General features: G+C 39.4%; 1 protein-coding gene across 1 annotated transcript; it reads left to right on the top strand.

Moving 5' to 3' along the window:
• The first annotated feature begins 255 nt into the window (after positions 1-255).
• On the top strand, positions 256-26,800 carry VPS39 (VPS39 subunit of HOPS complex). Its single transcript, XM_082485325.1, has 25 exons — positions 256-388; positions 2,172-2,237; positions 3,543-3,607; positions 4,422-4,464; positions 5,486-5,580; positions 6,863-6,961; positions 7,649-7,741; positions 9,320-9,503; positions 10,020-10,140; positions 10,521-10,641; positions 11,422-11,551; positions 12,734-12,876; positions 13,750-13,893; positions 14,461-14,602; positions 14,886-14,972; positions 18,257-18,330; positions 18,929-19,027; positions 19,279-19,396; positions 19,877-20,005; positions 20,606-20,708; positions 21,640-21,685; positions 22,300-22,449; positions 22,618-22,752; positions 23,321-23,412; positions 24,591-26,800. Exons 1-25 carry the CDS (start codon positions 316-318, stop codon positions 24,664-24,666), a joined length of 2,628 nt encoding a protein of 875 aa, XP_082341451.1. The 5' UTR covers positions 256-315; the 3' UTR covers positions 24,667-26,800.
• Positions 26,801-27,108: the final 308 nt, after the last annotated feature.

Raw genomic sequence — 27,108 nt, 5'->3', positions numbered from 1 at the left:
GCTGCGCCCTTTGGCCGGGGGAGACGCCGTGAGGAGACAGCGGCCGCCACGGCTCCGCCCCCCCCCCCCCCCCCCCCCCCCCCGCTGTGGGGGCGGGAACAGCGCGCGGGTGGGGGGCGGAGCCTTAGCGCGGAAGTGGCGGCGAGGGCGGGCGCGGGAGCTGCTGGGCGTCGGAGGGTGTTCGGGGGGGGGGGGGGGCGCGGCCGGCGGCGGCGCTTTTCAACCCCCGCCGCCAGGGGAGAGCCTTCCCGCGGCGCCTGCCTCTCCCCGGTCGGGGGCGCTGTGGTGTCCGGGCCCGGAGGAGCCGCCGCCGCCATGCACGACGCCTTCGAGCATGTGCCCATCCTGGAGAAGCTGCCGCTGCAGATCGACTGCTTGGCGGCCTGGGGTGAGCCGGGGCGGGGGGGGAGGGGGTCTGCGGTGTTGCCGCCCTGAGCCGCTCGTCTTTCCCATCCCGGGCGGCCGGGACGCCCCGTCAGCCGTTCCTGGGGCCCGCCGCGCCCTGCCCTGCCCTGCCCTGCCCTGCCCTGCGGCGGGCCGGGGGTGGGGGGGTGGCCGCGTCGCTGTGCCCCGGGGCGGCCGGTGTCCCTGCCGCCTCGCAGGCCTGGGCGCGCGGGGGAGCGTTTCCCCGTGTTTCGGCTCGTTGCGTTGGGTCGGTGCCTGCGGCAATCGCGGGGAGGGGGGGGGGGGCGACGATGACAGCCAGGGCGAGCTCCCCTCGCCGGGTGCCCGGCTCTCGCCTGCCCCCCCCCCCCCCCCCCCCCCCCCCCCCCAGCCCTGCCCGCCCGGCGGCAGCCCTGCCGGGGAGGAGGCTGCCATGATTCCCAGCGCTGTAACCGCGGGTCGGCTAGTGCCTTGCTAAAAAGCCTTCCCTTTGTTTTGGCTAGAAATTATCTTGGAAGGCCGGGGGGTGCGTTCAAGTCTTAGGTTTAGAATCTGTTTGCGTGTGTTAGTGGCATGTAAACGTAGGTTATATTTTTGGGGTGTAGTTAAAGCGTCGAGATTTTGGTCAGGTGATTGTACTGGTTGCTGTGATGATAAAGCTTGATAATGCTTTACAGACTGCTTGAGCAGTTCCCATCAGATACACTACTGTAGCACAAAATCGGTAATTAAAAAAAAAAAAACTCTAGACGCTGTGGAATTGTGACCTCTTTAATCTGTTTTAAGTAGAAAATTATAACCCGGATAGTAGTACCACGTTTAAACATGGGTTGTTTATGCTGGAGGTATGTAGAGAAGATGTGAAGGTAGTTTATTCCTGTGTTGAGGCTTTTATCTCTTTGAAAGCAGTTATTTTGCTGAAGTAGAAAAAAGCCTAAACTCCCAGGCTTCTGACAGTATGGTTGTATAAAAAGAGGTGTGATTCTGTCTCTATAACTCTTCTACATAATAGTCTTGCAGGAAACAAGATTTTATTAAAATACAAGTATTTTTGGTAGTGAAAGAGTACTAGATGTAGAAATAAATATTTGTGTATGCTTCTTTCCTGTATGATCTTCAGCGAGGAGGATGAATTTCAGTCATATTTGTGACCCGGGAAAGATTCTGTGCCTTTTGTATGCTATAAATGCTGTAAATAGGAAGAATCTGAAACTGTGCCATAGAGTTTTTATTTAAAAAGTTTCTCTTTTATAAATCTTGAATGACTGTTTGTTGTCCAAGCAATTCAAATGCCACTTAAGCAAATCTGCCACTGTCCTTCCAGGCATAGCTGACGATTTCAGAGAGTTCTAATATAGGCTTGACTATTTAAAAAAAAAAAACAACCCAACACACAAACCCATATAGAACTCCTCGATTTTCTTCCTATTATGTGGTAGTTTTCCTCTGTGGGAGATAGTAATGGCTGAAAAATAGTTCATTGCCTCTTTTGATTGCACACAAGATACAATGGTTTGCCTCTTTACCTTGGTATAAACAAGTGGGATGTGATGTCTAGGCTGTACTCTTCATTTTACTGCTTGGTTTTCAGCCATCCCCTTCTGAAAATGAAAGCTACTTCTGAGCACTTCCACAGAAAGATGATAGGAGACATGCGTGTAGTCGCCACAGAAAGTCCTCTGGCTTTTGAAACAAGTTTCCACTTATCAGAAGATAAGAGTAACTGGGCTGGGAAGGGTAGTTTTTGTTGAAACTAATCAGTCTCTCCTTCTCCCTTGTCTTTGTAGAGGAATGGCTCCTTGTTGGTACCAAACAAGGGCATCTTCTGCTTTACAGGATCAAGAAAGACATAGGTAAGTTGATATTAAGAATGGCACAAAGAGTTGATTATGTTATTTTTATTTCCTGCCCTTTAAGAGGTTGTAGTGATGTTAACACAAGTATGTTCAATTGCTAATTTTTTTTTCACATGTAGAGTTTAATGAATATTTGTGTGGGATCTTTGGTGAAAGTGTAAATACCATTTGCCAGATGTGCAAGAAAGATAGCAAGTAGTATTAGTCTTTTTTTCTGTTTTAAAGTATGTTTTATATTGGGTCTCCATATGTTTAAATTTACCGTTAGTGTAATTTTTGTGAATACAGCGCACAGACATGTGCAAAAGCAGTGCAGCGTGCAAGTTGCCAGAGGTTTGATGTTTTCTGTTAATGGACTGGATTAGTGAAAGAGTAACTTCTTTTGGTGGGTCCATGAGCATCAAGGGATGGGGAAGAGGGATCCCTCCAAAGTAGTTCTGTCATGTGTTTGCTCTTCTCTGTGCCTCTTTGACAGTCGTAAGTGTTCATAGTCTATTCTAGAGATGCCACAAATAGAACTATTCTATTTTCAGTTGAGTTAAAATCGATTTTCACTGAACAGATTTGTACTTCATGTTAATCTGCTATTATGTAGAAACTGATGTTATTGAACACAGTAATGTCATGTAGTGTGTGACAGGAAAGAAAAAACCAAACATCAACATTTGTAGCTACTTGGATTCTAGAGACTGAATTCAGCTTGCTTTTTTCTGAACCTTGTAGGCTGTCTATTCCAGTCAGAACATGCTAGTCTTGAGTTGCTAGTGTCTTATCTCACATGGTAAATTTCTCCCCCTTTTTTGCATCAATGCCAGGAGAGGTTATGTCATCAGAAAGTGTCTGTAAGTCTTTATCCCTAAAACTCCTTTTAAACCCTTGTGGTGTAGTGTTTATTCCTTGTCTACTTTGCAGTGATGTGCTCCCTAGCAATTTAAATTGCTGATATTTGATTGGTGTGTATAAAGTCTTTATGGGTATTGTTGTATCTCTGGGTTTCAAAATGCTTGAATGTAATTCTTATAATCTAAAATACCAGCAAGGCAAAAATGTAACTATTGATGAGGCCCTAGGATGGGTACAAGAAGTGTAATTTACGTTTTCACCCGACTTCGTAGAAGACCTTCTGATGTGTTTAGCTATTAAGTAAAAGATAGCATGGATATGTTAGAAGAGTCATTCTTCTAGTGTTAAGTGGCCAACCTTGCTTTCATAATTCTTTGTAATCTATTTAGTGTGAGATATATGCAGCCATAAATTTAAGGGCAACTTCAGTTTACATACTCTCTCAAATCTTTCTGGTAGGTTGCAATAGGTTTGAAGTGACACTAGAGAAATCCAACAAGAACTTCTCAAAAAAGATTCAGCAGGTAGGAAATACTATCTTTTTGATGCGGGGACAGTTTTCCAGTGTTTTCAGCCAGGAAATGAAATATTGAATGTACTTCTGGAGTCTCTGCTAAGCTTAACAAAAAAATTCCCTACAACTGTAGGTGGTTCTAGAGGTGCCACAGCCTGGTGGTTTTGCCCACTCTTCCCATAACAGGAATAAGCTCGGTTTGGTTGCTAAAGCAGAAAGCAAAGAATTGGAACTTACAGGTTTATTTTTGGCTTTTATGGAAATGCTATTGTTAGCAGTAAATCTTCAGCTGCTCTGACTGAGAATATTTGTAAAAATTACGGTAATACACCAACAGACTCTAATATATAATTTGCCTCTTGGATAAAATGCTATAGGGATGTGAATGTAATTCCTCTTATTTGAAATTTAGAACTAAAGTAGCTGATTACCTACTGCCAGTCTTACTACTGTTTAATTTTTTTTTTTTCGGAGAACTTTCTCTCATTGATTATATTGATACTTAGGAAAGCGCTTACCTCAAAGAATATGCAGCCTCTTTCAGCAACATTCTGCATATCCTTTAGAAGTACTTCTGTACTAGTAACATACCACGTACGGCATTTTTTACCTTAGGTTGCAAGCTCTGTGTTCTAGCTTGTAAAAACTGAGTGTGAGTGAAAGGGGTTGCAATAGCTGGAGGAAGGTTGTGCATAGATAGCTGCCTTGCTGTTTTCATTATTTTGAGAGTATCGTAAGATGCATTTTCTTAGACTGTCGATAACCAAGCCTCTTCAGAGGTTTAGTTTATGAATGGAGTTCACTAATAGAATGCTTTCTTTCAGATTCATGTTGTTTCTCAGTTTAAAATTCTGGTCAGTCTATTAGGTAAGTGAATAAAATGTTTCAATATTTAATGAGCTCTTCTCGATGCGGTCACTTGGCTGAATGTGGCACCCTTTCCACGCACCTGCATAGTAGTCTAGTTGTTGAAAAGTCATTGGGTAGGATTTAGGCTTTTTCAGTTTGCAGAGGAAGCATTATGCAGCATAGATTGAGCAGCAGCTTTGCTTGTCGTAAGCCAGCTTGGAGAACAAAGTATTAACACTAAGTTTTGCAATTAAAAATGGAAAAATACATACGTGCACTAAAGCATGTGTGTGTATATATAGTTTGTCTGTACTGATGTGTATATACACATATAAACATACATGCATGCATATGTGTGTGCACCGTATGATAGGGGCTAAAACTTCTGTCCAAACTTGTTTGATATATGAAACTTACTGTTGATGCGTTATGCCAAATTCAGTTTATATGCAGATGGTGATCTTTTACCATCTTGCGGAAATCTAAGTTTGCTTGTCTCTGGCTACATTTGTTTAACTTTATGATCTTCCTATGTCTTTTCTTGCTTATGTTGCTACTCCCTTCTTTATGATCTCCAAGTCCCAGCTCTTCCGACTCCAGCATGCGTAGATTTCTGCTGCCTGCGTCCTCGTGCGTACAAAAACTTGACCACAGTACCCTCCATTTGCAACCGTTCACTTTCCACTAATTTCAGGAGCCAGTTCAAAATGGTCTTTGTTCACACAATCTTCCATCATGAACTTGCTCTACTCTGGCCTTTCACTCCCACTTCCTCTGCTTGGTTAGCACCTGTTCTCAGTTCCTTCATGTAATTACCAATGATGGTGTTAGTTGTCTTTTCTGCATTTATTGTCTTGTATTTGTATGTGCCTTAGCACTTTTCAGCTTTTGGGAAAACATTCCTTTTCCTTTCTTGCTGCTCTTAGTTTCACAAGTTCTTCTTTTTATGTAAACATAAAATATGATAACTTATTTGAACTAGCAATGAGCTCTACATGTATTAAATATTGAATAATAATTGGAATTTTGTTTAAAACAGAAAATAATATTTATGTCCATGACCTGTTGACATTTCAACAAATCACCACGGTTTCCAAGGCAAAAGGTGCATCTCTCTTTACTTGTGATCTTCAGGTAAGAGGAGGAACACAACGGCATAAATGTCCTTACTCTTTGTAATAAGGATAACTTTTTTTTATGTTGCTGTATAGATTAGGTTTGTTAATTTTGTGTTACGTGCAAGATATTTGGGTACTAGTGCTTTTTAAATTAGTAAATTAGTACATACTGGATGTTGAAGCTTTGCTTAAGGCAACAGTTTTTAATGTAGTCACTTTAATTTTCTTCCTGTGCTTCATAAGGTATCTTCCTGTGCCTGTTGTGATTGTAGCCTCTAATCTCCTAATACAAATCTTCAAGGCATTTGCATTCTGTAGTAACTTTGACTGGCTTCTTTTTTGAAAGGTCCTCTTCCAATATAAAAGCCATTCCCTTCCCTTAAATTGCCATTGTACTAGGTCATAGTAGTTCCCTTCACCAAGCATCTCCATCACTGTTTTTACTACATTTTTGTCTCTGTTAAACTGTATTGGCCCAAGGAGTCCCAGGGCAGTTGTGGTAGATTCAGGCCATAAAATGTTTCCATAAGGTATAGTCCTTCTCTGTCTGTAAGCTGTAGTTTATTAGGTGACTCGTTTCTATCCAAGTGAGTTTCTTAGCCTACCCATGTCATTCAGAAACTTTATTCATAACCAGAAGAGATGACTTAGTACTCTTCATCACTTTTTATCTCTTTGCCCCGTTGGAGCTTAGTGTTACCTTTAGTACTTATTAGAAAATATTTTTTCTAAGTGTTAAAACTAGTGATGTCTTTCAAAGCACCTTTACATCTGGTCATTCCAAAGTGCCTTGTTGTTTGTGTGTACAGGCACTTAGCTTTTCTAGTGTTTCTTGTCAGGAAACTTTTCCAATAAGCTAGAATCTTAAATGGTTATTAATGTTTTTATCTGTCAGTATTGCATTGTTTCAGTTCTTTGCATTGTTCCCTTTCCTCCCCTCTCCTATACTGTGTAGAGTTGAAGCTATTTATCCTAATCTTCAGGGCTGGGCTGATAGCTCTCTACTTATCTTCTATTTGTGTGTGCGTATGTCTTTGGTCCTTTTTTTTTTTTTTTTTTTTTTTTTTTTTATATTTCCTTGGTGTCACAATCCCTGCCAAAGTTCATTTTTAAGTATACTGCCCCCCCCTCTTTTCTCTGTGATTCCTTGTTTAGGGAATGCCTTTCTGGCATGGACGAACAAAGCTACTCTTCAGCTGCCAGCTTTGCTTCAGGCTGAGGATTATTTTGGCCTTGTATTATCTTACTTGCCTCTTAGTTTATGAGAGCCTATGAGTTAGGCCTGTCTATTTTCACAGCAGTCAGATACAGGGGAAGAGGTGTTGAGAATGTGCGTGGCAGTGCGGAAAAAGCTACAACTTTATTTTTGGAAGGACAGAGAATTCCATGAACTACAGGTGAGTTGTGTTGTTTCTGTAGTCTAGCATGCATCGACAGGGAGTGTAGTTGCTCTTTACTGCTTGCTATGCAGTCTCTATTACTCAGAGGCACTGCTGACTTTTAGAGCATTGACTCCAGTTGGTTCTGCAGTGATTTAACAATGAAGCAGTAAATAAAAGCAACAATACATGGTTGAAAGCACAATTAATGGCATTAATACAGTTTCATAAATCAAATCAAAGGCTGTGTTCTATTTTAACATTCTGGTTGTACAGTTTAAGTCAGTGAAATGTACTAGTGTGCAGCCTCTCTAAATGTATACCTAACAATAACACTATGGAAGCCGGTCCGCTTCTGCTCAAAGTTTTCCAGGTATGTCATTAAGTCAGAAGGTAGTTGCTGACAACAAGCATAGAGAATTGCACTTGTGAGTACCAGAATGATAAAAATAATCAGTGAAAATGGGTAGAGAATTTTTCAGCGACACTGCTCTCCTAGGAATTACCAGCTAACTCTGGGCACTCCTCTTTACTGTACATGAATCTAGCCTTTTAGTTGAATACTGCCATTCCTTGACAAGTAGAAGTTGGGCATGTGTGGTGGGGAATAGAGTGTCAACAACAGTGCTTTGTGTTACACTCTGTGTTGCCAGATTTGACTCTTGCTTTTCTCTTGTAACAGTCATTTCAACCTGTTTTCCTCAGGGGGACTTCAGTGTACCTGATGTACCCAAGTCTATGGCCTGGTGTGAAAACTCCATCTGTGTAGGCTTCAAGAGGGACTATTACCTGATACGGGTAAGACTGACATCTGGAATACAGTGTTACAGAAGATTTGGATAGCTGTGGATGCTACGGAGGCTGCTCTTGTGCTCAGGGGTTTAGCTAACAGAAACTTATGAAAAACAGTATCTGGAAGTCTTGCTATATGTGGTTTGGGAAGGGCAGTCTAAGTCTGTCCTTTCAAACTGATGTTTTGTCAGGAAGTGATCTGTTTATTGCTGTTGAAACCAGGGTTTGAAGCTCTTGCAGAAAGAAGGCATTGGAAAAGATATATTTTTGGTTTGTCAGCAGTCTGCATAAGCTCAGTTTGCATTTTATTTAATGTATTAAGAAAGGAGATAGCTGTAAAAGGGCAAAAAGACCAAGAATATCTTCTTATGTGGCAGGCAATGGAGCTTAACCATTCTTTCTTTTTTGATTCTCTTGCTGAACTGTAATTGTTTCAGTTTGAAAGTCTCTAAACTTACTGTTGTTGATTTAATATTACAGTTTCCACTTATGTTTCATTTGACAGCTATATTTGATTCTCTTTTCTGCCTTTACAATTGACTTCTGATATAGGAAAATGAGATGAAGATGAGATGCACCACACATATGTATGTGTACGTACATGGTTGGCAACACTGATCTGTAGTCGACAGGAGAACTGCACGCTAATTTTTACAGTCACTTCAAACTGACACTGCTCACAGAAGAAGTGATGCCTTTCCGCATCTCTGTCCCAGATGTTGATTCCCACCATTCTAGTGATATAAGCAGTTGTGCAGCTGCTCAAGCAACCAGAGTGGAGACTTGCTGGCCAGGTGTTTACTTTGGGTTGGCTCTGGTGCTTGACTGACCCATCCTTAAATGACCTCATTTAATTAAATAGTCAGGAAAAATATACATGTTTTTATGGTATTGTTTTCTGCTGGCTAGCTGTTGATTTCTTAAGAATGCTTGAGCTGTAATGCAAGGGAAGCAGCAGGAACATATAGCTGGAAATGAAGGAGAAGGATTCTTTGTTTTGGTAGTAATGAGTTGTTGGATCAGCTCATGCAACAGTTTTTTGGATTTTTTTTTTTTTTTTTTAATTTTTTTTGGAGTGTGTTCAGTTCCCTGGACAGCTTGTGGCTACAAGAATGAGTGGCTAGGGCAGGTGGGGAAAAGGCTAGGCAGGTTGCTAGGTTTTTAGTTTATTTTTTTATATGACAGCACTTACTCATGGGAGAATAAAACCTTGTTGAAGTTTTGACCTAAATGAAATCCTCTGGTTACACCAAGAAGTGTTTGGACACTTTAACTGATGTTGCTACTGTGCAATGCATTTTATAAACCCGTATGAACTATGTGCTCAGCTACTGTTACACTAACAAGAGTACGTTTCCTCAGACACAAAAGTATTAATTCTTTATTTCCAAATGATGTATAAGCAAGATAAATGATGATATGCAGAAAATTTTATTGCTACTCTTTAAAATTGCTCATGTCCTGTAAGTGTTTAGTCTGGGTTGTAAATCCCTCTAGGGGGCTTTTGACTTTGGTTTTATGCAGCTTTGAAATAAAGGTTGTTTTGAAAAACAGGTTTGTTTTTTATTTTCTTTATTATCCTAGGTGGATGGAAAAGGATCCATCAAAGAACTGTTTCCCACAGGGAAGCAGCTGGAACCATTGGTAGCTCCTGTGGCAGATGGAAAAGTTGCAGTTGGCCAAGATGATCTAACTGTTGTGCTCAATGAAGAAGGGATTTGTACTCAGAAATGTGCCTTGAATTGGACGGATATTCCTATAGCCATGGGTGAGAATTAGCAGTAATTTTTTTTAAAATTTGCTTCTGTACTCCTTTGTATGTGACAAAATTGTTAGGTTCACGGTATTTAGAAACTAGCTGGATTTGGAGTGCAACAGTTTCTAAAGTATTTCAAGTTGTACTCTGCGGAAGGTTTCCTGTGTTTATTTTTGTTTCTTCCTCTTCTTTGCTTGTAGTCTGTATGCCTATCTCCTCCTCAGAAAAACAGACGTATTGCTTATCTTTTATAGAGGGACAAGATTTGAAATGGAAGGTGGTGTGTTAAAGCACTGTAGCTCTGGGCATCTGAGTGCCACATAAATTTCTTATGTTCAAAGATGAACAAAAAGCCTGGTAATAGTCTATTACCAAATTGCTGTCAGTGTTGGGCATTGGGTTTTGTTTTTAATAAGCAAAAAAAGGGACACATTTCAGAAGTTGAAGAGAAGCCTTACTTAGTCATAGCTTCTTTCAAGGAATACTTGAGAACAATCAGCTTATATTTTTCACTTGTTTCATTAATAGAACACCAGCCTCCCTACATCATTGCTGTTCTGCCAAGGTACGTGGAGATCCGCACTTTTGAACCGCGGCTGCTGGTACAGAGTATCGAGCTGCAGAGACCACGCTTCATCACTTCTGGAGGGTATTGAGTATAACTGATTATTACTTTTGTCGGGTTGTCTGGGGGTATGGTAGCACTCTGAGAAACTGGGAGAGTAAAAGCTTTTCTAACTCCCTCGGCTTAAGAAGTAGCATTGAAGCAGTCTGTTGTTTTTTATGAAAAGATGGGTGGAGGCCATACCTTGAGGAGTAAATGACAAAGTTGAGTGCCTTTGGGAATTTCTGATGACTGGAGATATATTTTTCTCTTTTCTGCTCTGTAGTATTGCTCAAGTTACCCCTTGTATCTGATTGATCCACGTGTGTATTAACCAAGATTGTTTTCTTTTTTTTTTTCAGATAGGATATTGCTTCTTTCTCAGTGCTGGAACTTAGTAACTGACCTTTTTGTCTTGTTTACAGCACAAATATTATATATGTGGCAAGTAATCACTTTGTGTGGCGGCTCATTCCAGTGTCCATAGCCACACAGATCCAGCAGCTTCTGCAGGACAAGCAGTTTGAGTTGGCTTTGCAGTTAGCAGTAAGTACTCAAAAACCTTTGGGTTTGCAGCGGATGCACTTGTGCAAAGTACACAGAAGGATGTTTGCATTCTGCTTGACTGTAGCTACTCTGGAGACTTTTACCTCTGTACTGTCCACTTTGCACAAACTGGTAAACTCTGGTTTAGTTTTGTGCTGCCATTTCTCCATATTGATCTACTGTGGTTTAGATTTTGACATACCATCTTGTATGTGAAAGGTTATGTCTCTTAGCTGTTTAATCAGTTACCTTCTTATATACTTGAAGTCCCTTGGACTTCAAAGTCTTCAGACTGCTTGTAAACAGTTTTGCTTGGAGTTGTGTGGGTTGTCTGTCAAGTGACCGGTTTTCTTTGTAACAGCCCTCCATATTACTCCTGAAACAATAATTTCTTAGAGATGCTGAAGCGTTATGTTTAATTATATTGCTCTTGATTTTTCTGATTTCTGGAAACTTCCCTAGAACTACATTAAAATGAATTAATTACATTTTGTATTACTAACTCGAAAAAAAATTTTGAAAAGGCAAATGAGTGAAGACATAGTTGCTGTGATAGAGCGAGTATATAGATAACCAGAGGTACTTTTCAAACCTTCCAGGTTCTGACTGACACAATAAGCACAGTATCTGAGAATCACTATCAAAGGTGTTCACTTTGGAAGATTATAATTTTTCTTCTTACTCTCTCCAAAGGATAATACTCCTATTACTTCTATAGAGTGAGTCCTTCTTGTTTGAGGCCCAAGAGTTTTTCATGTTGGTTAATTTGTATGTGTGCAGGAAATGAAAGATGATTCGGATAGTGAGAAGCGACAACAAATTCACCACATAAAGAACCTCTTTGCCTTCAACCTCTTCTGCCAGAAGCGCTTTGATGAATCCATGCAAGTTTTTGCCAAGCTTGGTACAGGTAAATATTTGCGTTGGCATTGAGATACCTAGGTTAGGAGGAATGAAACGAAGCTCGCAGACTATTGTGTGGGCTTTTTTGTTTTTCTGGTTTTTGTCTTAAAACAGTGGTGTCTTGTGCAGACTGGTCCCCTCTGAATGGCGAATAGCCTAGTCAGCTACTTAGCTTTCTTTTGTGAAACTGGTTATAGTACCTAATTAACCCCAGTTAGTGAGTTAAATTGTGAATTTGCCCTTTGTGCAGAATAGGTTTGTATTGTAGGCTGTTTTACAGCGTGCATACAATGTACACAGACCCTTGCAGTTGAGGGTTTCAGAAGCTGCCAAAGGCCCACTTGTAGCTTGGAATGAGAAATAAGGAGCATCTGTAGATTTGCTAAATCATTGGACTTGGACCAAACTGAGGAGCCTTAACCCTGTTTCCAGCTTAATGGACCAAGCCGTTTGAAGCCAGGAAACTTTTCTGTGGTTTTGGACATCAACATAGTATCTGATGCTATTTCTCTGGTTTGTACTAAGATTATTGGAAGAACACCTGAAGACTGGACTGTACCACAGAATAGTGCTTAAGGCTGAGATTCTTTTATTGGTGACTGCACATCCCTTGTGCATTTGAACATAGAACTTCTACTTGTTTTGTTGACACTCAACATCATATTTACTTTGGACAACTACAATGAAAGAAAAGGACTGAGAAATCAAAATACTTTGAACTTAAATTAGAGGGCATTAATTTTGAATTTTCTTAAACTCCATGAGAATGGGTGCTCATTAGTTACAGATGGTGCTACTCAGTTCTTGTTTCAAAAGCACAGTAAATCTTCCCTGAAAACATTGCTTGTTCCTAGAAATCCTCTCCTGTTGTCAGAGCTGTTACTGCTCTTCTTGCAGAATCACAACATTAAGAGGCTTATGATAGTGGCTTGTTCTCCAGGTGTGCCAAGCGCACAAATGGAAACTTACTGTGCTTGGACTTTGAAACAGTCTTTCTCTTGCTGCTTTTGCTTTGTTTTAGCTTCTTTTCTTTAATAAGCAAATTGTGTTATCTGGAACCTCGCAGATATACAAGTTGACTAGAAACAGCTCCGTTGGAAAGATAAGCTTGCTCAAAGGTTATATACATTTAAGAGTTTGCAAAAATAATGTTATGAATGGTTACTAATACTAGTTATTTTTTGCTTAGATCCCACTCACGTGATGGGTCTGTATCCTGACCTCCTGCCCACAGATTACAGGAAACAGCTACAGTATCCCAACCCCCTGCCAGGGCTCTCTGGGGCAGAGCTGGAGAAGGCACATTTAGCTCTGATAGACTACCTAACTCAAGTGAGTGCTCCTATATCTGTTTTTTAGAGCAGGGTTGTTCAGTTTTAGCATACTTTGTTGGTTAACTTTGTGCAGGAAGCAGTACGCCTACTCCAGCTCTGTCATGCTAGCCTTAATGGGCTGTCTTCACGGTTGGAAACTATGGCAGTAGCTCCTGAGAAAGCAGGGGAACTGGAAGATGTGAGGTGCCCCACAGATATGTGGGAGACGTCACATATGATTTTTTTTTTTTTGTAAGGGCTGGACAAAACTTACCTATGTACCAGGTCTGAATGTGAGTCCAATATTTTATTTCTAGTAGCCTTCTGAAGAGGACTTGAGCTCTTGATCTTTTGTTTTTGTTTGGTGACTGTCGTGGAGGGCACTCTATCCAGGAGACAGGTCAAAAGCATGCATTAAAAGGTGGAACAGGAGGTAGTGGGTACTTTAACTTCTGTTCTCTTTATTTTGTTGTAAATAGAATCTGAATCATTCTGTTGCTGTTCATACTAGACTAAAAGCAAGCTTGCATCTGAAGGAGGATAGTTTTCGTTCCCAGTAGTTCAAAACATAAGTTGTTTTCTAAATGTCTCCTGACTTCTCTAAAATGTCTCTGCTCCGGGTTAACAGAGCTTCCCTCTGACTATTTTCTCAAGATTCTGGACATCTTGCAAAACTATAAACTTGCAAAAGAAATGTATACACCTGAATGTGGTTGGATAGGTGATGTGTTGAATAGTTATTAACAATAAAAATTCTTTGGGAAACAATTGATTAAAACAAGTTATTAAATTGGTTTAATTTAGTCTTTTTACTTGGTAGGTTATATTTGCTGATGAGGGGTGGAGAAATCCATGGTCTTTTCCTGTTAAAATTTCATTTGATGTCCTGCAGAAAAGAAGTCAGCTGGTGAAGAAGCTAAATGATTCAGACCATCAGTCCAGTACCTCACCCCTCATGGAAGGAACGCCCACGATCAAATCCAAAAAGAAGCTGCTACAAATTATTGATACCACCCTGTTAAAGTGTTACCTCCACGTGAGTTTATGCCTGACCTTGAGGCCTTTCCTTTACCATGCAAACTCTGTTGGTATTTCAGACTGAACCATTTAAGGAGTATAAGGCGCTACTTCAGAAATTCTCACACAACTGTCTGTGGCCTAAAAATGATCTATGAAACTTTGGTGTTAGCTAGTTTGCTCGCTGGTCAGGAAGTAGTTTCATGGAATAAAGCAGATGTGTGCATTTCTGGTCACTGCCTCAGTCAAAAGAACGTGATGTGCCTGTGTATTTTGGAGTTCTAATGAATGCTTCTCCTGTTGCCTTGTACTGTTAAATGCAGGAGGGTAAGATCTTTGCTGGCAACAATGTTTTTCAAAGCTGACCTCTGTTTTTGAAGGGGAGTGGCTCTGATACTTTGTCCCGACAAATTATGGTACTGAACATGGGCCTTGCTTTAAGGTGTTAAACTGTTCTTTCTTATGCTATAAGGCTTTTTTGTTGTTGGTTTTTTTTTTTTTTTTTTTTGTCTGGCTCATGTTTTGTACTATAAGCTTAGGAGGTGCACATTAGAAGTATGTTTAAGTGCTCCCTTTTTGCTTGCAGACAAATGTAGCACTGGTGGCACCGTTACTACGTCTGGAGAACAATCACTGCCATATTGAGGAGAGTGAGCATGTACTAAAGAAGGCACACAAATACAGTGAGCTGATAATACTGTATGAGAAAAAAGGTCTGCATGAGAAAGGTAGGTATGCGGTTGGGGTGGGGAGGGGAGAAGGGGTAGGAGCATGTATTCCTAGTATTGAGATTTAGCTGGTCTTCAGTGAGTAGGCAATATTCCAAAGTGACTTTGTTTCTGTGTCTGTCTTGTGATTAAATTGATCTTTGTTCCTGTTACCTGTTTGGTCTGTGTGTTTAAAATAGAACTTTGTTTTGTCTCCAGTAGCAGAACAGGAAAAATGCACTTTTTTGTGGCTCAAGTTGGAATGATACTATTTACAAAGGAATGAACTTTTTTGTTCTAAAAGCATTACAGGTACTGGTGGATCAATCAAAAAAAGCCAACTCACCTTTGAAGGGTCATGAAAGGACAGTGCAATATCTGCAGCATTTGGGTGAGTGTGAAGGAGAGCATTGTTTTTGTGAAGGCGTTACTCTTGTTGGGCTTAGAGGTTATTCTGCTGTTTGGCGACTTTCTAGAGACTATGAAGCTAAAGGGTATCCTTGTCATCTTGCCTGGTTTCTTGCATAATGCAAACTTCAAGGGTTAGTTCACAAGCGTCTTGGCTAAACGTGAGTATCTCATTGGGAAGCATTCCTTAGTTCTGATAAAAATTTCCATTGGTAGAGAACGTGCTGTAGTATTTTGAATTTTCTTCCAGTGATGATTTACTGTCACTGACAAAAGTAAAGTCTAACTTCTGGGTTAGGCTTTCCAGCTGAAAGTCTAACTTCCAGTTGCTGGGGCTTGTGGTATCTTTATGAAGTTTTTGTTTTCTGTGTTTATGTAGATCCAGGTAATGACCTACCAATTGTAGTTGCTGGTCACAGCATCATGGTAGGAACTTGCTTGGTTGACTGTTCATTGTGAAATCCCAAGTCCTTTTTTTGTTTCTGCTACTTTTGCAAGTAGTCCCTTCCCATCCAATAATGTTATTTATGTCTAAATGCATAACTCTTTTAAAGTATCGTGCTATTAGTTTGGGAGTGAGTAGTTTATGGGGGAAATACCTTTGTTCATAGTCTTATACTGTTGGCGAGGTTTGATATTTTTTTCTATAATAACTTCTTTTAAGAACTGCTGGCTTCTGTTAGCAACATGTTTGTTCAATGATAAATTACTGAAGGGAAGGGTTTCAATGTCATTGTTTGTGCCATGTGTCTTGCTTACACTTCTTATTCACTGGTGCATTTGGTAATGTCACTCGTCTTAGAGAGGTGTAGGTATGTTATATTCAGCATACAGCTTTACAAAACAAACTTCTAATCTTAATTGAAAATAAATCTGTCAGGTAAATCGAGATGGATTTATCAACATATGTCAGCTGTTCATTTGTTTTACCTGCAATTGATGATGTTCAAGACCTTTAATTATCCAGGTTCTCTGGAGTACTTTTCTAAAATCTTGGCAGCTTGCAAAATTTCCTGTAGACTTCTGGAGCTTTCAGGACTTCCTGACAGTCAGTTTTCCTGTATGCTTCTTGCTCAGCTCTTTAAAACTGATAAAGGATATTTGTGTCTATTCACTTCAGAGTAATGAAATACAGTGGGGAAAAAATCTAGAAATTTAACTGTTGCTAATAAATGGAATGTTTTACACTAGTGTCACTTGCAGATTTTCCCCCCAAGTAAATAGCAGAAATGTAACATTCTATATGTAGTTTTTTTAACTGCACTGCCTGTTCTGCCTTGCTTAATTGCCAAGTGTCATTTCTGGGAGTCCCTTAAAGAAGATGATAAAAACATTTCAGACTATGTGGTTTCTACAGATTTTTCCCTCTGCTGGCCCCCTTGCCCCCCCCCCCCCCCCCCCCCGCCCCCTCCCGCTTTGGTGAAGCTCCTGTAGTTATGAGCTTTTAATCTAAGTAATAACTGATTTTTTTAAAAAAAATTTAATTATGCAAGATGTATTTTTAGTTGTTTTCACATTCTGAGTGAAGTAGAAACTCTTTAGTTATATCTTGTCTGTAGGTTTTGGGGCATTTAATGAAATATTCTTAAGTAGTTCTTAGGTAATTAGAGAATTACTGATTATGTATTACTGATTTGGATTTGATACTTGTCATGTCAACAGAGTGAGCACTTACTGTTTATTGCATCAAAGCAAATACTAATTGTTAATTCTGTGATTGGCCATGTCCGTCAAAAGTATACTTTATCTGGGCAGAGGTAGGCACAGGAGAATTATCTATTTGATTGGATGGCAGATAGTTTTCTGTATTACACCATTCTTTATCTGTTAAAATAGTGTGATGCGGAACTTCTTCCTATTATAGCTCGTATTTAAATTAGGCATTTGTTGCTGAAAAAGTTTAGAAATTCAGTGTCTGCTTTAATTCTAGCAGCACAAAACATCCTTGCCTGTGACCTTCAGTGTAAATCCCCGTGCAGCTGAATGTTATGTGCTGAGGGAGCCAGTTGTTTTGTGTGATGCGATGTTGACCTTTTAGTGTCCTGATCTATAAGCTTTGGTAGTTACTTGATGAGTTCCTCCTCTCCTTCTGCCATCATGAATGTTCTGAGTAGATTGTAACTTTGTGTTTGATTTGGTTGTGATTTCAACAAAGGCAACTTGATCAGTGCTTTGGAAATAAGCTATTCTAATTAATCTTACACTTGTTTATAAGCATTTAGACTCTCTTGTTCTACATGAGAACTTACTCCCATGACTTGTCCTGTCCTTTATTTAAATTTTTTCAGTGAGGCTAGCAAACCCATTACCATACAATGCCCTTTTAATTCAGAAAGTTCATTGATGTTCAGCGAAATTCAGACCCATGACCTTAGTGCTGTTTGCCAAGTCACTCTTTTGTTTTTGAAACTTTGAAATTGGCTCTTCTGGGGGCTATTTTAATTCTTTTACTTCATAGTGCTTATCTTCTGCTTTTTAAAATATTGTTACTATGAAGATGCTGCTTGTTTTAAATACTGAAAAAGTAACTTACTCCTGAAGATATTGTGGGATAAGGAAAGCAAACAATGGCTGCCTTTTTGTAGGGTTGGTGTAGGTTTCTGTTTCTTGTATAGTTGTGTTGTTGCATTGTTCTGGTAGTGAGTGCCTCAGTGGTTCTGATCAGGAGGGTGAGGGGAAAGTCATGTTTTCCTAACATGTTTTTTATAAACCTTGTGAACCAAATTGTCCAAATGAAAGTATTCTTTCAAAGAGACAGGTCCTAAATTTTCTTAAAAGCTGAAAAGTTATCTGTCATGTAGTTTCTATGCCAGTTACTTCTCATACTGTGATGCTTTACTACTTGTTATGAAGTATTTGACCATTTGCTGTAGAAGTTATTAGACTGGCAGGCTGGGGCTGGAAATGGACTGAAGCAAATTACCCAAGTGAAAAGTTTTTCTACCCTAATAAAAACAAATTGTAAGGGAAGACTTTTTGATTGTGGTTAAGACAAGTAAGCTTTGTTTTGGTCCGAATTGTTTACATTTGGTGGCACTTAGTATTTTGAGTTAATTCATGTTTCTGTTTGAAATCATGTTTGCAAAGTAATGAAATTGTGGCTTTAGCCTGGAATGTGTGATTTGCTTGACTTGAGCAGGGGGGAAAAAACAAACTGTATTCTTCCTGTAAATTAAGCTTTGCTGGCTCTGAAAGCATCTGCTTCTGTTGTGAATAGATAGGCCTTTAGGATTTTAACATTGAGCGCTGATGCTTTTTGTCTTCCAGGCACAGAGAACTTGCACTTAGTATTTTCCTACTCTGTCTGGGTGCTAAGAGATTTTCCTGAAGATGGACTGAAGGTAAGCATGGTTGAAACAGGCACCTTGCCATTGAGATTCTTAGCCCAGTATATGTAACTGGGAGAACTCTATGTGAAAAGCCGTGTATTAACGCTAAGTCTAACTAAATATCTAATTTATATTTCTATGTTCAGTATTGTGGTAAGACTAGCAGTAGATAGAGCAGCATAGCCTTTCAGTTTTTATTATGCTTTTCCATTCTTGGAATACCTTATCTTGTAATAAGTAGCTCAGAACCTTTGATACAACATTTAATGTTGTTGATATGCTTTTTACACAAGAGCCTGATTGAGTATTTAAATGTTAACTTGTCTTTCTTATTTTCCCTTTCCTCTTTAAATGACTCCCTGTATCTGGGAGGTGTTGGGCACCGTAAAAGAGTGTTAAATAAGGCAGAAGTGGGGATGTTTGTTAATCCTCTCAGATGTGAGATAGCTTCTGAGTGTCTGAATAAGCTGTTCAGATATTTTTTTATACTTCTTGTGCTTACTCTTTGTACATATGTGATGATATGCTGGGTTTTGGTGCTTCAGAGAAAATACAGTGTGGCACTCAAATTTTTAAAAAATCACGCTGTGAATAAAATTTTGTTTAACAGATATTTACAGAAGACCTCCCTGAAGTAGAAGCTCTGCCACGAGACAAAGTGCTCAGTTTTTTGATAGAAAATTTTAAAAGCTTGACTATTCCTTACCTGGTAAGTACTCAGTCTCTACTACTGCATTACAATGTGTTACATGTAAGGCTTCAGTTCTCGAGGCACTGGAGCCTGTTGCTGTCTCGGAGAATGCTAGCTTTGCCATAAGCTGCCCAAAGAAAAAGTAATTAAAGAATATGAAATCCTGAAGTCAAGCTTGGTAAAGGAAAGCATGGAACTGTTGCTTGCTTATAACAAATTACTTCCCAGAGGAAGCGTGTCTATAGCTGAACCTGAACGTGTATTTACAGGAACACATCATTCACGTCTGGGAAGAAACCGGTGCAGACTTTCACAACTGTCTGATCCAGCTGTACTGTGAGAAAGTGCAGGGCTTAATGAAAGAATATCTCAATTCTTTCCCTGCAGGTATGTTTAGGCTTTTCTTGTGGGAAGACCAGGGTCATGGGATAGTACAGGGGAGCCTTCACAGTGTACTGCTGTAAGCCTTTCCTGTTCACATCCAGAAGGAGATATCCCAAGTGATGAAGGAACTGGAACAACAAAAGTTGTGGGTTTGTAGGGAAGTCTAGTTTATTGCCTCCCTAGAGGAGTCCTAAGGAACCAAGTGACACTTTATTCATGATTAAGTGGAATGGCATCTACTGCTCCCTGAATTCTGCACGTTAAAGGTAGGGAAGGGTCTTGGATAACAGTCTATTGTTTAACCAGCCACTTGATGTGTTTTAAGGAGTTGAAGTAATTTGGCAGGTGCATCAGAATCCCAACCCACCTAACAGTTTCATCAGCATTTGGTTCTTCCTGGTAATGATTTGTTTATCTTCTTCTGTGTACTAGTGTAGTGAAATGGTTGTAATACTGTAGCTTGTGTTGTTTTCTTCCATATAGATAAAACTCCTGTGCCTGCTGGGGAGGAAGGAGGAGACTTGGGGGATTACCGGAAAAAGCTTCTACTTTTTCTGGAGAAGTCTAGCTGGTATGAACCTGGTCGACTAATTAGTGACTTCCCCTTTGATGGTGAGTTCAGTTTCCATAGGTTAATTAAACCCTAGCTTATTGCATTGTACAGAAAAACCTCCTCGCTTACTGTAGAATCATGGTAACTAGAAACAGAGAAGATGGCTGTATCTGTAGTTGTAGGCCACTGGTGCGTATACTAGTGTATACTAACTGTGTTTGCTGGCATGGTTGGTTTTACCGGTCTCTGCAGGATTCCTGTGACTATGGTCTAAGACCTTGTGGTGTCTCCCATCACTTTTAAGTTTCAGCAGGACAGGGTGCTGGGCCATCTTGTCTAGACCATGCTTTTGCTAAGAATGGTTGGACCAGATGATCCTTGAGGTCTCTTCCAACCTGGTATTCTATGATTCACTTAAATATTTTAGCCTAACTTTTTGATGAGCCTGAATTGCTCAACAGATCTGAAGTTTGTTGTTTCTTAAGGTTACTTAAGAATTCATAAAATGTTACTGAGACTAGCGTGAAGTAGACTTACAGTCTTAGTGTAACTTTTACCTGTGCTCAGACTACAGTTCCTTCTGTTAGTCTGGTCACTAATGGAGTTTCTGTTGCCATTTCTCTGCATAGCTATTAACTAATCCTTCATGCTATCACTAGGTCTCCTGGAAGAACGTGCTCTGCTCTTGGGTCGTATGGGGAAGCATGAGCAAGCTCTGTTTATTTATGTTCATATTTTGAAGGACACCAACATGGCTGAAAAGTAAGGGTTTCCTCCCCGCCCCCCTCCCCCAAGACTTAGTTTGCTCACTGCCCTATGGATAGAACGTTGCTGTATGTGGAGCATGAATGCTGTAAGCCTTCAGATCTTCTCGGTTTGCATGGTTTCTTGATTTTTGGGCTCTTCCAGGTATCTGTTAATTACAGATGATGATGCAGTCCCCTTGAGGTTTAACTTTTCACGCTCTTCTGTCATTGCACCTTAGAGCAATATGACTGTCATCAATGAGTTCTTCGTTTCCACCTGTTCTTAGCTAGTGAATTTCTGTGTGCTCTTTCACTTCATTTCTCTTTGGAGTGACATTCACTAGCCCAAATGCAAAGTTAAGTAAGCTCCTTCAGTTAGTAGAATCCTCTCTAGTAAAGATATGGCATTTTGTATGTATTGTGCCAGGGAGTCTCCTGAGTGAATCCAAAGTACTTAGGTGAAAATGGAATTAACTGACACTGGCAGGTATATCTGAACACTGGACCCTGTTCAAAATAGTTTCTTTTGAAGCTAGTTTCAGCAAATGCCTGTTACAGGACACTGAACCCCAGTATGCAGGGTACACTAATGAATACCTCTTTGTGATTCAGATACAGTGACTATATATGTCTACACATGTGTTTTTATGCTATGATGTGTTGATTGGCTACATCTTTTTTCCCCCTTTTTTAGACAGCTGAATTAAAGCTTTTTAAATTTATTAGAAGTAGCAGACTTGCACAAAACCTCCCTTTTCTTAGCATTGTAATGCAGAGTAAATGGTGTAATTTTGTTGTGCAAATTGATTAATTGATCAGAATCTGATGTATGGTCACCTAACTTGGATGGCTTCAGTAATCAAAGCATTTAAATGTTAATTTCTGTGGACTGATTCTTCAGGTTCTAAAACTGTCTCTGCATTTCACTTGATTCTTCTCTGCTCTAGCTACTGCCATAAACATTATGACAGAAACAAAGATGGCAACAAAGATGTAAGTAGCTTTGTCTTTGCAATCTTCCTTTTCAGTAAAGATGTATTAGACTATTCATGTTATGGACTTTAAAGTTTTTGCTCTGTATAGACTTTCTCAGGGTTTGCATAAGCGGACACAAACCTATGTGTAAGCTTGTAGACTTTAGGAATTACTAGATATTTTTTTTTAATCTTTTTTTAATTTGGTTTTTGTTGAGAATATTACTGTGTCACTGGAGTTGAGCATATGTTCTGTAGCTAAAGTTCTGGTGGAATTCAGAAGACAGAATACTGCGTGTGTATTGCACATACACCTGCAGAAAAGTTAATTTTTAAAAGCAATGAAGTGTTGGTTTCTAAAGGTTATAAACAAGTTATGTAAGATAAATGAGAGGTTTAAGTAAAGTTTTTCTATAAAAGTTGTTATAGCGTAGAATGCAAGTCTTAGAAGGCCTTGGACAGCATTAATGCTTTACAGGTTTTGTTGTTTTAAGGTAAGAGCTATTTAAATGAGCCCTTCATAATTTTGAATGGCATGGGTACAACTTAACTAGTAATGTCACTGGGTTCTACCAGCACTGTCAGTTGTGGATGCTTGCAGTGGTTTCAGAGCTCTCCTTTTGTGTGCAACAGGTCTATCTGTCACTGCTCCGGATGTATCTCTCCCCACCTAGTGTCCACTGCCTGGGACCAATCAAGATGGAAGTGCTGGAGCCTCAAGCCAATCTGCAGGCTGCTCTGCAGGTTTTGGAACTACATCACAGCAAACTGGATACCACCAAGGTAAGAAAGACTTTTAAGTACTCAATTCGTACTGTTGGCAGAAGGTGACAGAAGCTGCTGAAGTAGGCAAGCAAATTGTAACAGTGTCAAGCTAAATGTGTCGGTTTCTGTTCTATTTTGCTCTCTATTGCTTTTCAGCTTTTCCTAACTAAGTATGTTTTACTTCAGGCGATAAACCTACTCCCAGCAAATACACAGATTAGTGAGATTCGAATCTTCTTAGAGAAAGTCCTTGAAGAAAATGCTCAGAAGAAAAGATTTAATCAAGTACTCAAGAATCTTCTCCATGCTGAGTTTCTGAGGGTAAGTATACACTGCCTGTCATTTATTGGAATAGTGTTTTAAAGCAGATGTTCAGTATTTAAATTAATGCGTGTGCTCTAGATGGTGCTGTAGTGCACCTGAAATGAGTAGATATACATCAGGTAGATTGAATGTCCCTTTATTAGGAGATGGCAAGTACATTCATTTTCGTTTGGATGAGGTGTGTGTCTTTGCTGTGAGTCTCTGGACTCACTGTGCGTTGCAGGATGATCTCGGAGAGCATGGACTGGATTTCTTTCAAATAAACTAAACCAGATGATGCAGTTCAGTAGTTCATCTGAACATCCTCTAGTGGTTAGAATGCCTTAGTGTGGGGACAAGACCAGTTCGAAGTGAAGTCCTGCAGTTCATATAGTGTGGGTGTTGGGTGTTCGGTATCGCCTGCTCTGCTCTACAGACCTGCTTCTTTTGTGCTGTACCACTTGCTAATGTAGATATGGTCACTGAAAATTAAACGTTGTGACAGTTTTCAGTTTCACCAGAATAGAGAGGAGCTGTGGTGTGGCATTGCTTTTTGAATAAGTTTGTTTTTTTAATTCTTCTTTAGGTCCAGGAGGAGCGGATCTTGCATCAGCAAGTGAAGTGCATTATTACAGAGGAGAAGGTGTGCACTGTATGTAAAAAGAAGATAGGTAACAGGTGAGAGAGCATATACCTTAAAGCTTGGGAAACTGAATCAAATATGAATCTGGTACACTTAAACTAAGAATGTTGCAAAACTTGAAATGCGTATATACAGAGTACAGCAGTATGAGGGAGATATTTGAAGAGCATTTGAAGTCCAAATTATATCGCTTAACTGGGTGGCTGAGAAAACATCAAAGCTTTAGTCAGTGAAATTTATTGTGAGATTTTATTCTCCTTTGTTGAAAGCAGTATTAAAACCACTTCAGAAACTCAGAAGACTTCTTACTTCACGGCTCTAGAAGACAGAAAACTGCTTCTCATACTGAATTTGGAAAATTTTCTAAGAACACTGCCTACTACCTGCTTCTTAATTAGAATTTAGAAGGACGATATAAAGAATCTCGAACTAAGATATATGTGTAATAGTTTTCTATATCTGATGGGTTTGTGGTTCCCTGGCTGATTTACATTTTGTAGCATAATTATCTTAGGACATCTAAAAGTAGAACTAATTAACTTCTTACCTGGATGCCAATAACTTTCCTTCTGCCACTCTTAGTTGGTAGTTACGGGTTAGTATAGAATGCAAATTTTGTTTGCGCTTTTTTTTTCCTCTTTGAACTCCAGTGAAATGCCACATGACAGGCTTATTCATTGTTTCTCTTGTTGACATGAACCCTTCTGAGATATCAGTAGCATTCACAACAATAAGGAAAGGTTCTTTTTCCAAAACACTGTAATGAACGTAGGTCTGAATATACTTATTGCTATGCATATTCAGTTTTTTGCAGTTAGCGTGTAGTATGTAGCATCAGAATTTAAATTTGAATATGCGGTATTGTTTTGGTTGTCTACGATTTTTCTAATGCTGTTAAGTTCAACAAGGTTTTGAAAGGCAAGCATGTCAGCACGTCACCCAGTCTTTAACTTGTTACCAGTGATTTCCAAGTTAAGTGTGCCTGTAGACGTGAAAATAGATATTATATTTTTTTAAAACAAAACTCTTACAAAATCTGTAGAATTCTTTTGTCTGGTTTTCTCAATAATGTATTCAGGTTGTAATTTAAACAAAAAAGTGTCAGTTTCATGTAAACATCTTTTTCTGATTCTGCACAACTTCGATCTTCTTGTTTGAATACGGAAAACTGTTTGCATTGACAGTTGGTTTTTTGTGTTCTGTCTCTTTACAGTGCATTTGCTCGATACCCTAATGCAATAGTTGTGCATTATTTCTGCTCCAAAGAAGTCAACACATTGGACACCTGACCTTGTCATGTCAACTATCCCAACATTCATATGAAATTCAGAACTGATGACTTAAGAAGTTGATGCCTCTGAGATTTTTGAGGCTTGTTGCTAGGTTCTCTTACACTGGGTAGAAGTCATTTGTATCTGTGAACTGACTGTACCTATCTGGCAATATTAATTTACTAGACAATGACTTTAACCATGTTATTATAGTGCTGGCAACTACACTGAATCTCTCAGTATGCAGATGAAGAATAGAAACTGATTTTTGTAGTGAGTTTTGTATTGCACTCCAGCCTTGTGAATGAGTTGTTAGACAACTGTTGGGCGTTCACCACAAGTCAAGTTTTACTATAAAACTTGCCTCCTTAGGGCGACAATGTTGTGATTTGGCCTTGTATGTAAATGGTTCTTCAAAAAAAAAAAGAAAATTCCTTAAAAGTCTTTGCAGCTCTATCAGTGTTGCATGGAGATCACCAGGTGTTTGGCATAGAGGAGGCTTCTGTGCCTATTTCTAGACCTAGAAAATATGATTTTACTTTCATATCAGAAGTGGGATGTTTAAGTGCTGGCCAAAGGAATCTTTTTATTGATATTCAGTGTTATCACCTGACCACCTTATCAGAATTTCCACAGGAGATAGTCAGACAAACAGTAGATACCACTAGTAAGCATTTTTATTCCTTTTTACTTTAGTTTGAGAGCTGTAAATTGAATTAACTTGTGTGTTATTTGCACTGAATATATATGTTCACTGTCAGCATGAGTCGAAGCTCAGAGACTATTCTAAGAAGTTCACATCTGCACTCATACCAAAAAGCAAAGAACACCCTGTAAAGCAACTTCTGAAGGGAGTGAACTATAGTTATTGCTTGAGTTTCTAGACAACACTTGACATTTGTGTATATAAGTTCTTTGGTCTCTGGTTCACTTTCCAGCATTGAATAAAATGCAGACTATTTAAACATCTCTATTTTAAATGCTCTAGAACTGCGTTCTGCTCAGGCTGGTACTGTTCTCAAGTTACTCTTCAGCCAGAAGTCTTAACTACAAGAACTAGATTGTACCATGCTCCTTGTGGGCTGTAATATTTTTGTCTAACTTATTTTTCCACAAACTTTTATCTATAGCAGATTGGTATGAGGGATGTTAAAATGTTTGACTGGTGCAGTGGTAATGAAAGGCAGCGGTAATGAAAAGGCAGCAGTAGCAAATAACCCAGTAGAGTGGCTATTTGACTCCCAACATCCTGGTCTAGCAATACTTATAAATATGTAATTATCAAATAGTTTGGAGCATGGCAAGTAACTACTAGATATCAGCTCTTAACAAACAAGTAGATGAATAAAGCCTGTCTGCCTAAGATGTAGTTGGATCTCAGTTAACATTGTAGGTTTACTTAAGCCATTGTTATGTGAGTGGTTTTTAGGAACAGATCTGCTGTAGGCTGACAAGAGTCCTAATTTACTTTCATTTGCCAGTGTTACTACTTTCCTTTGATAACTGTTTTTTCCCTTTCCTCATGTGCTTGTATTTATTGTTCATATGCCATGCATTCTTGTGGATTTCTTGGTCCAGTGTTTTGCTATTTCTGTACTTGGATGTCTTGGGCAGTATTGCTACTGATGTCTTTCTGCAGAGGCTGGGTAGAGGGAATCTGTGGTGTTAATGTTTTTAACCTTGTATTTCTTCTATTTGAAGAAGAGAGCCTAAAAATACTTATATTGGATTTGCACATTCTGTATAGATCTTTATATACTTGTTCAGGTACAGAGGGAAGATGGTTTGGGAGAGTTGTGTTTACAGGTCATTGAGAATGAAAGAGGGGTATTAAAAAAGGCCCTGTATTCTTTGTATACAGATATAACAATATTGTTCTGATTTTTACCTATCTTATGTTTAGTACTGTTAGTCTGATTTTTATTTACCTTCATTATCTGCTGCCAGGAAAGCTGTATTCACATATGAGGATCTTCATTGTGCTCTTACATCGTTAAAAGGTTGTGCCTCTGTTCACCTTCATTGCATACCTTTTACAGAGGTGTGGTTTGTGCTGTAACATTTTTTGTTGATTCTTATAATGTGATTTGGGTTTACTAACCATACAGCAGGTTTATATAAAGCAATAGATTGTAATAAATATTGTGAACCAGTGTGTGTTTCAGTCATTGTGCAGTTAAGCTTCTCTGGGCTGCTGTAGGTTTTGGTTTTTTTAATATATATATATTAGTCCTCGCTTTCTCCTGGAAGTCACCTTATGCAGGGGCTCCTGGTATCACTCCTGCTTTAATATATGTAACTCAAATGAGGCCATGTCTTATGAGAGTTGTAATCAATTCTCAACTTTGGGTTTTAAATCTACAAGTTTATAGTATGCTTGTGAATGTTCTCAAAATCCTACTAAAACCACTTTTGTATTCTCTCTTTGAATAATGTTTTTGAAAGTCTTACCATTAAATA

The sequence above is a fragment of the Vanellus vanellus genome, assembly GCF_965231255.1.
Source record: "Vanellus vanellus genome assembly, chromosome: 6".
NCBI classification, from domain to species: Eukaryota; Metazoa; Chordata; class Aves; order Charadriiformes; family Charadriidae; genus Vanellus; species Vanellus vanellus.
The sequence above is the reverse complement of the archived record's forward strand: the minus strand, read 5'-3'. Positions and strand labels throughout refer to the sequence as shown.

What these genes read in the sequence shown, in the direction of transcription:
- VPS39 (XM_082485325.1), top strand. Translation starts at nt 316, where the DNA reads ATGCACGACGCCTTCGAGCATGTGCCCATCCTGGAGAAGCTGCCGCTG. An exon ending in CAGGATCAAGAAAGACATAG is followed by an intron (nt 2,238 to 3,542) that starts GTAAGTTGATAT and finishes TCTTTCTGGTAG; the next exon opens with GTTGCAATAGGTTTGAAGTG. An exon ending in AAAAGGTCTGCATGAGAAAG is followed by an intron (nt 14,603 to 14,885) that starts GTAGGTATGCGG and finishes TTGTTCTAAAAG; the next exon opens with CATTACAGGTACTGGTGGAT.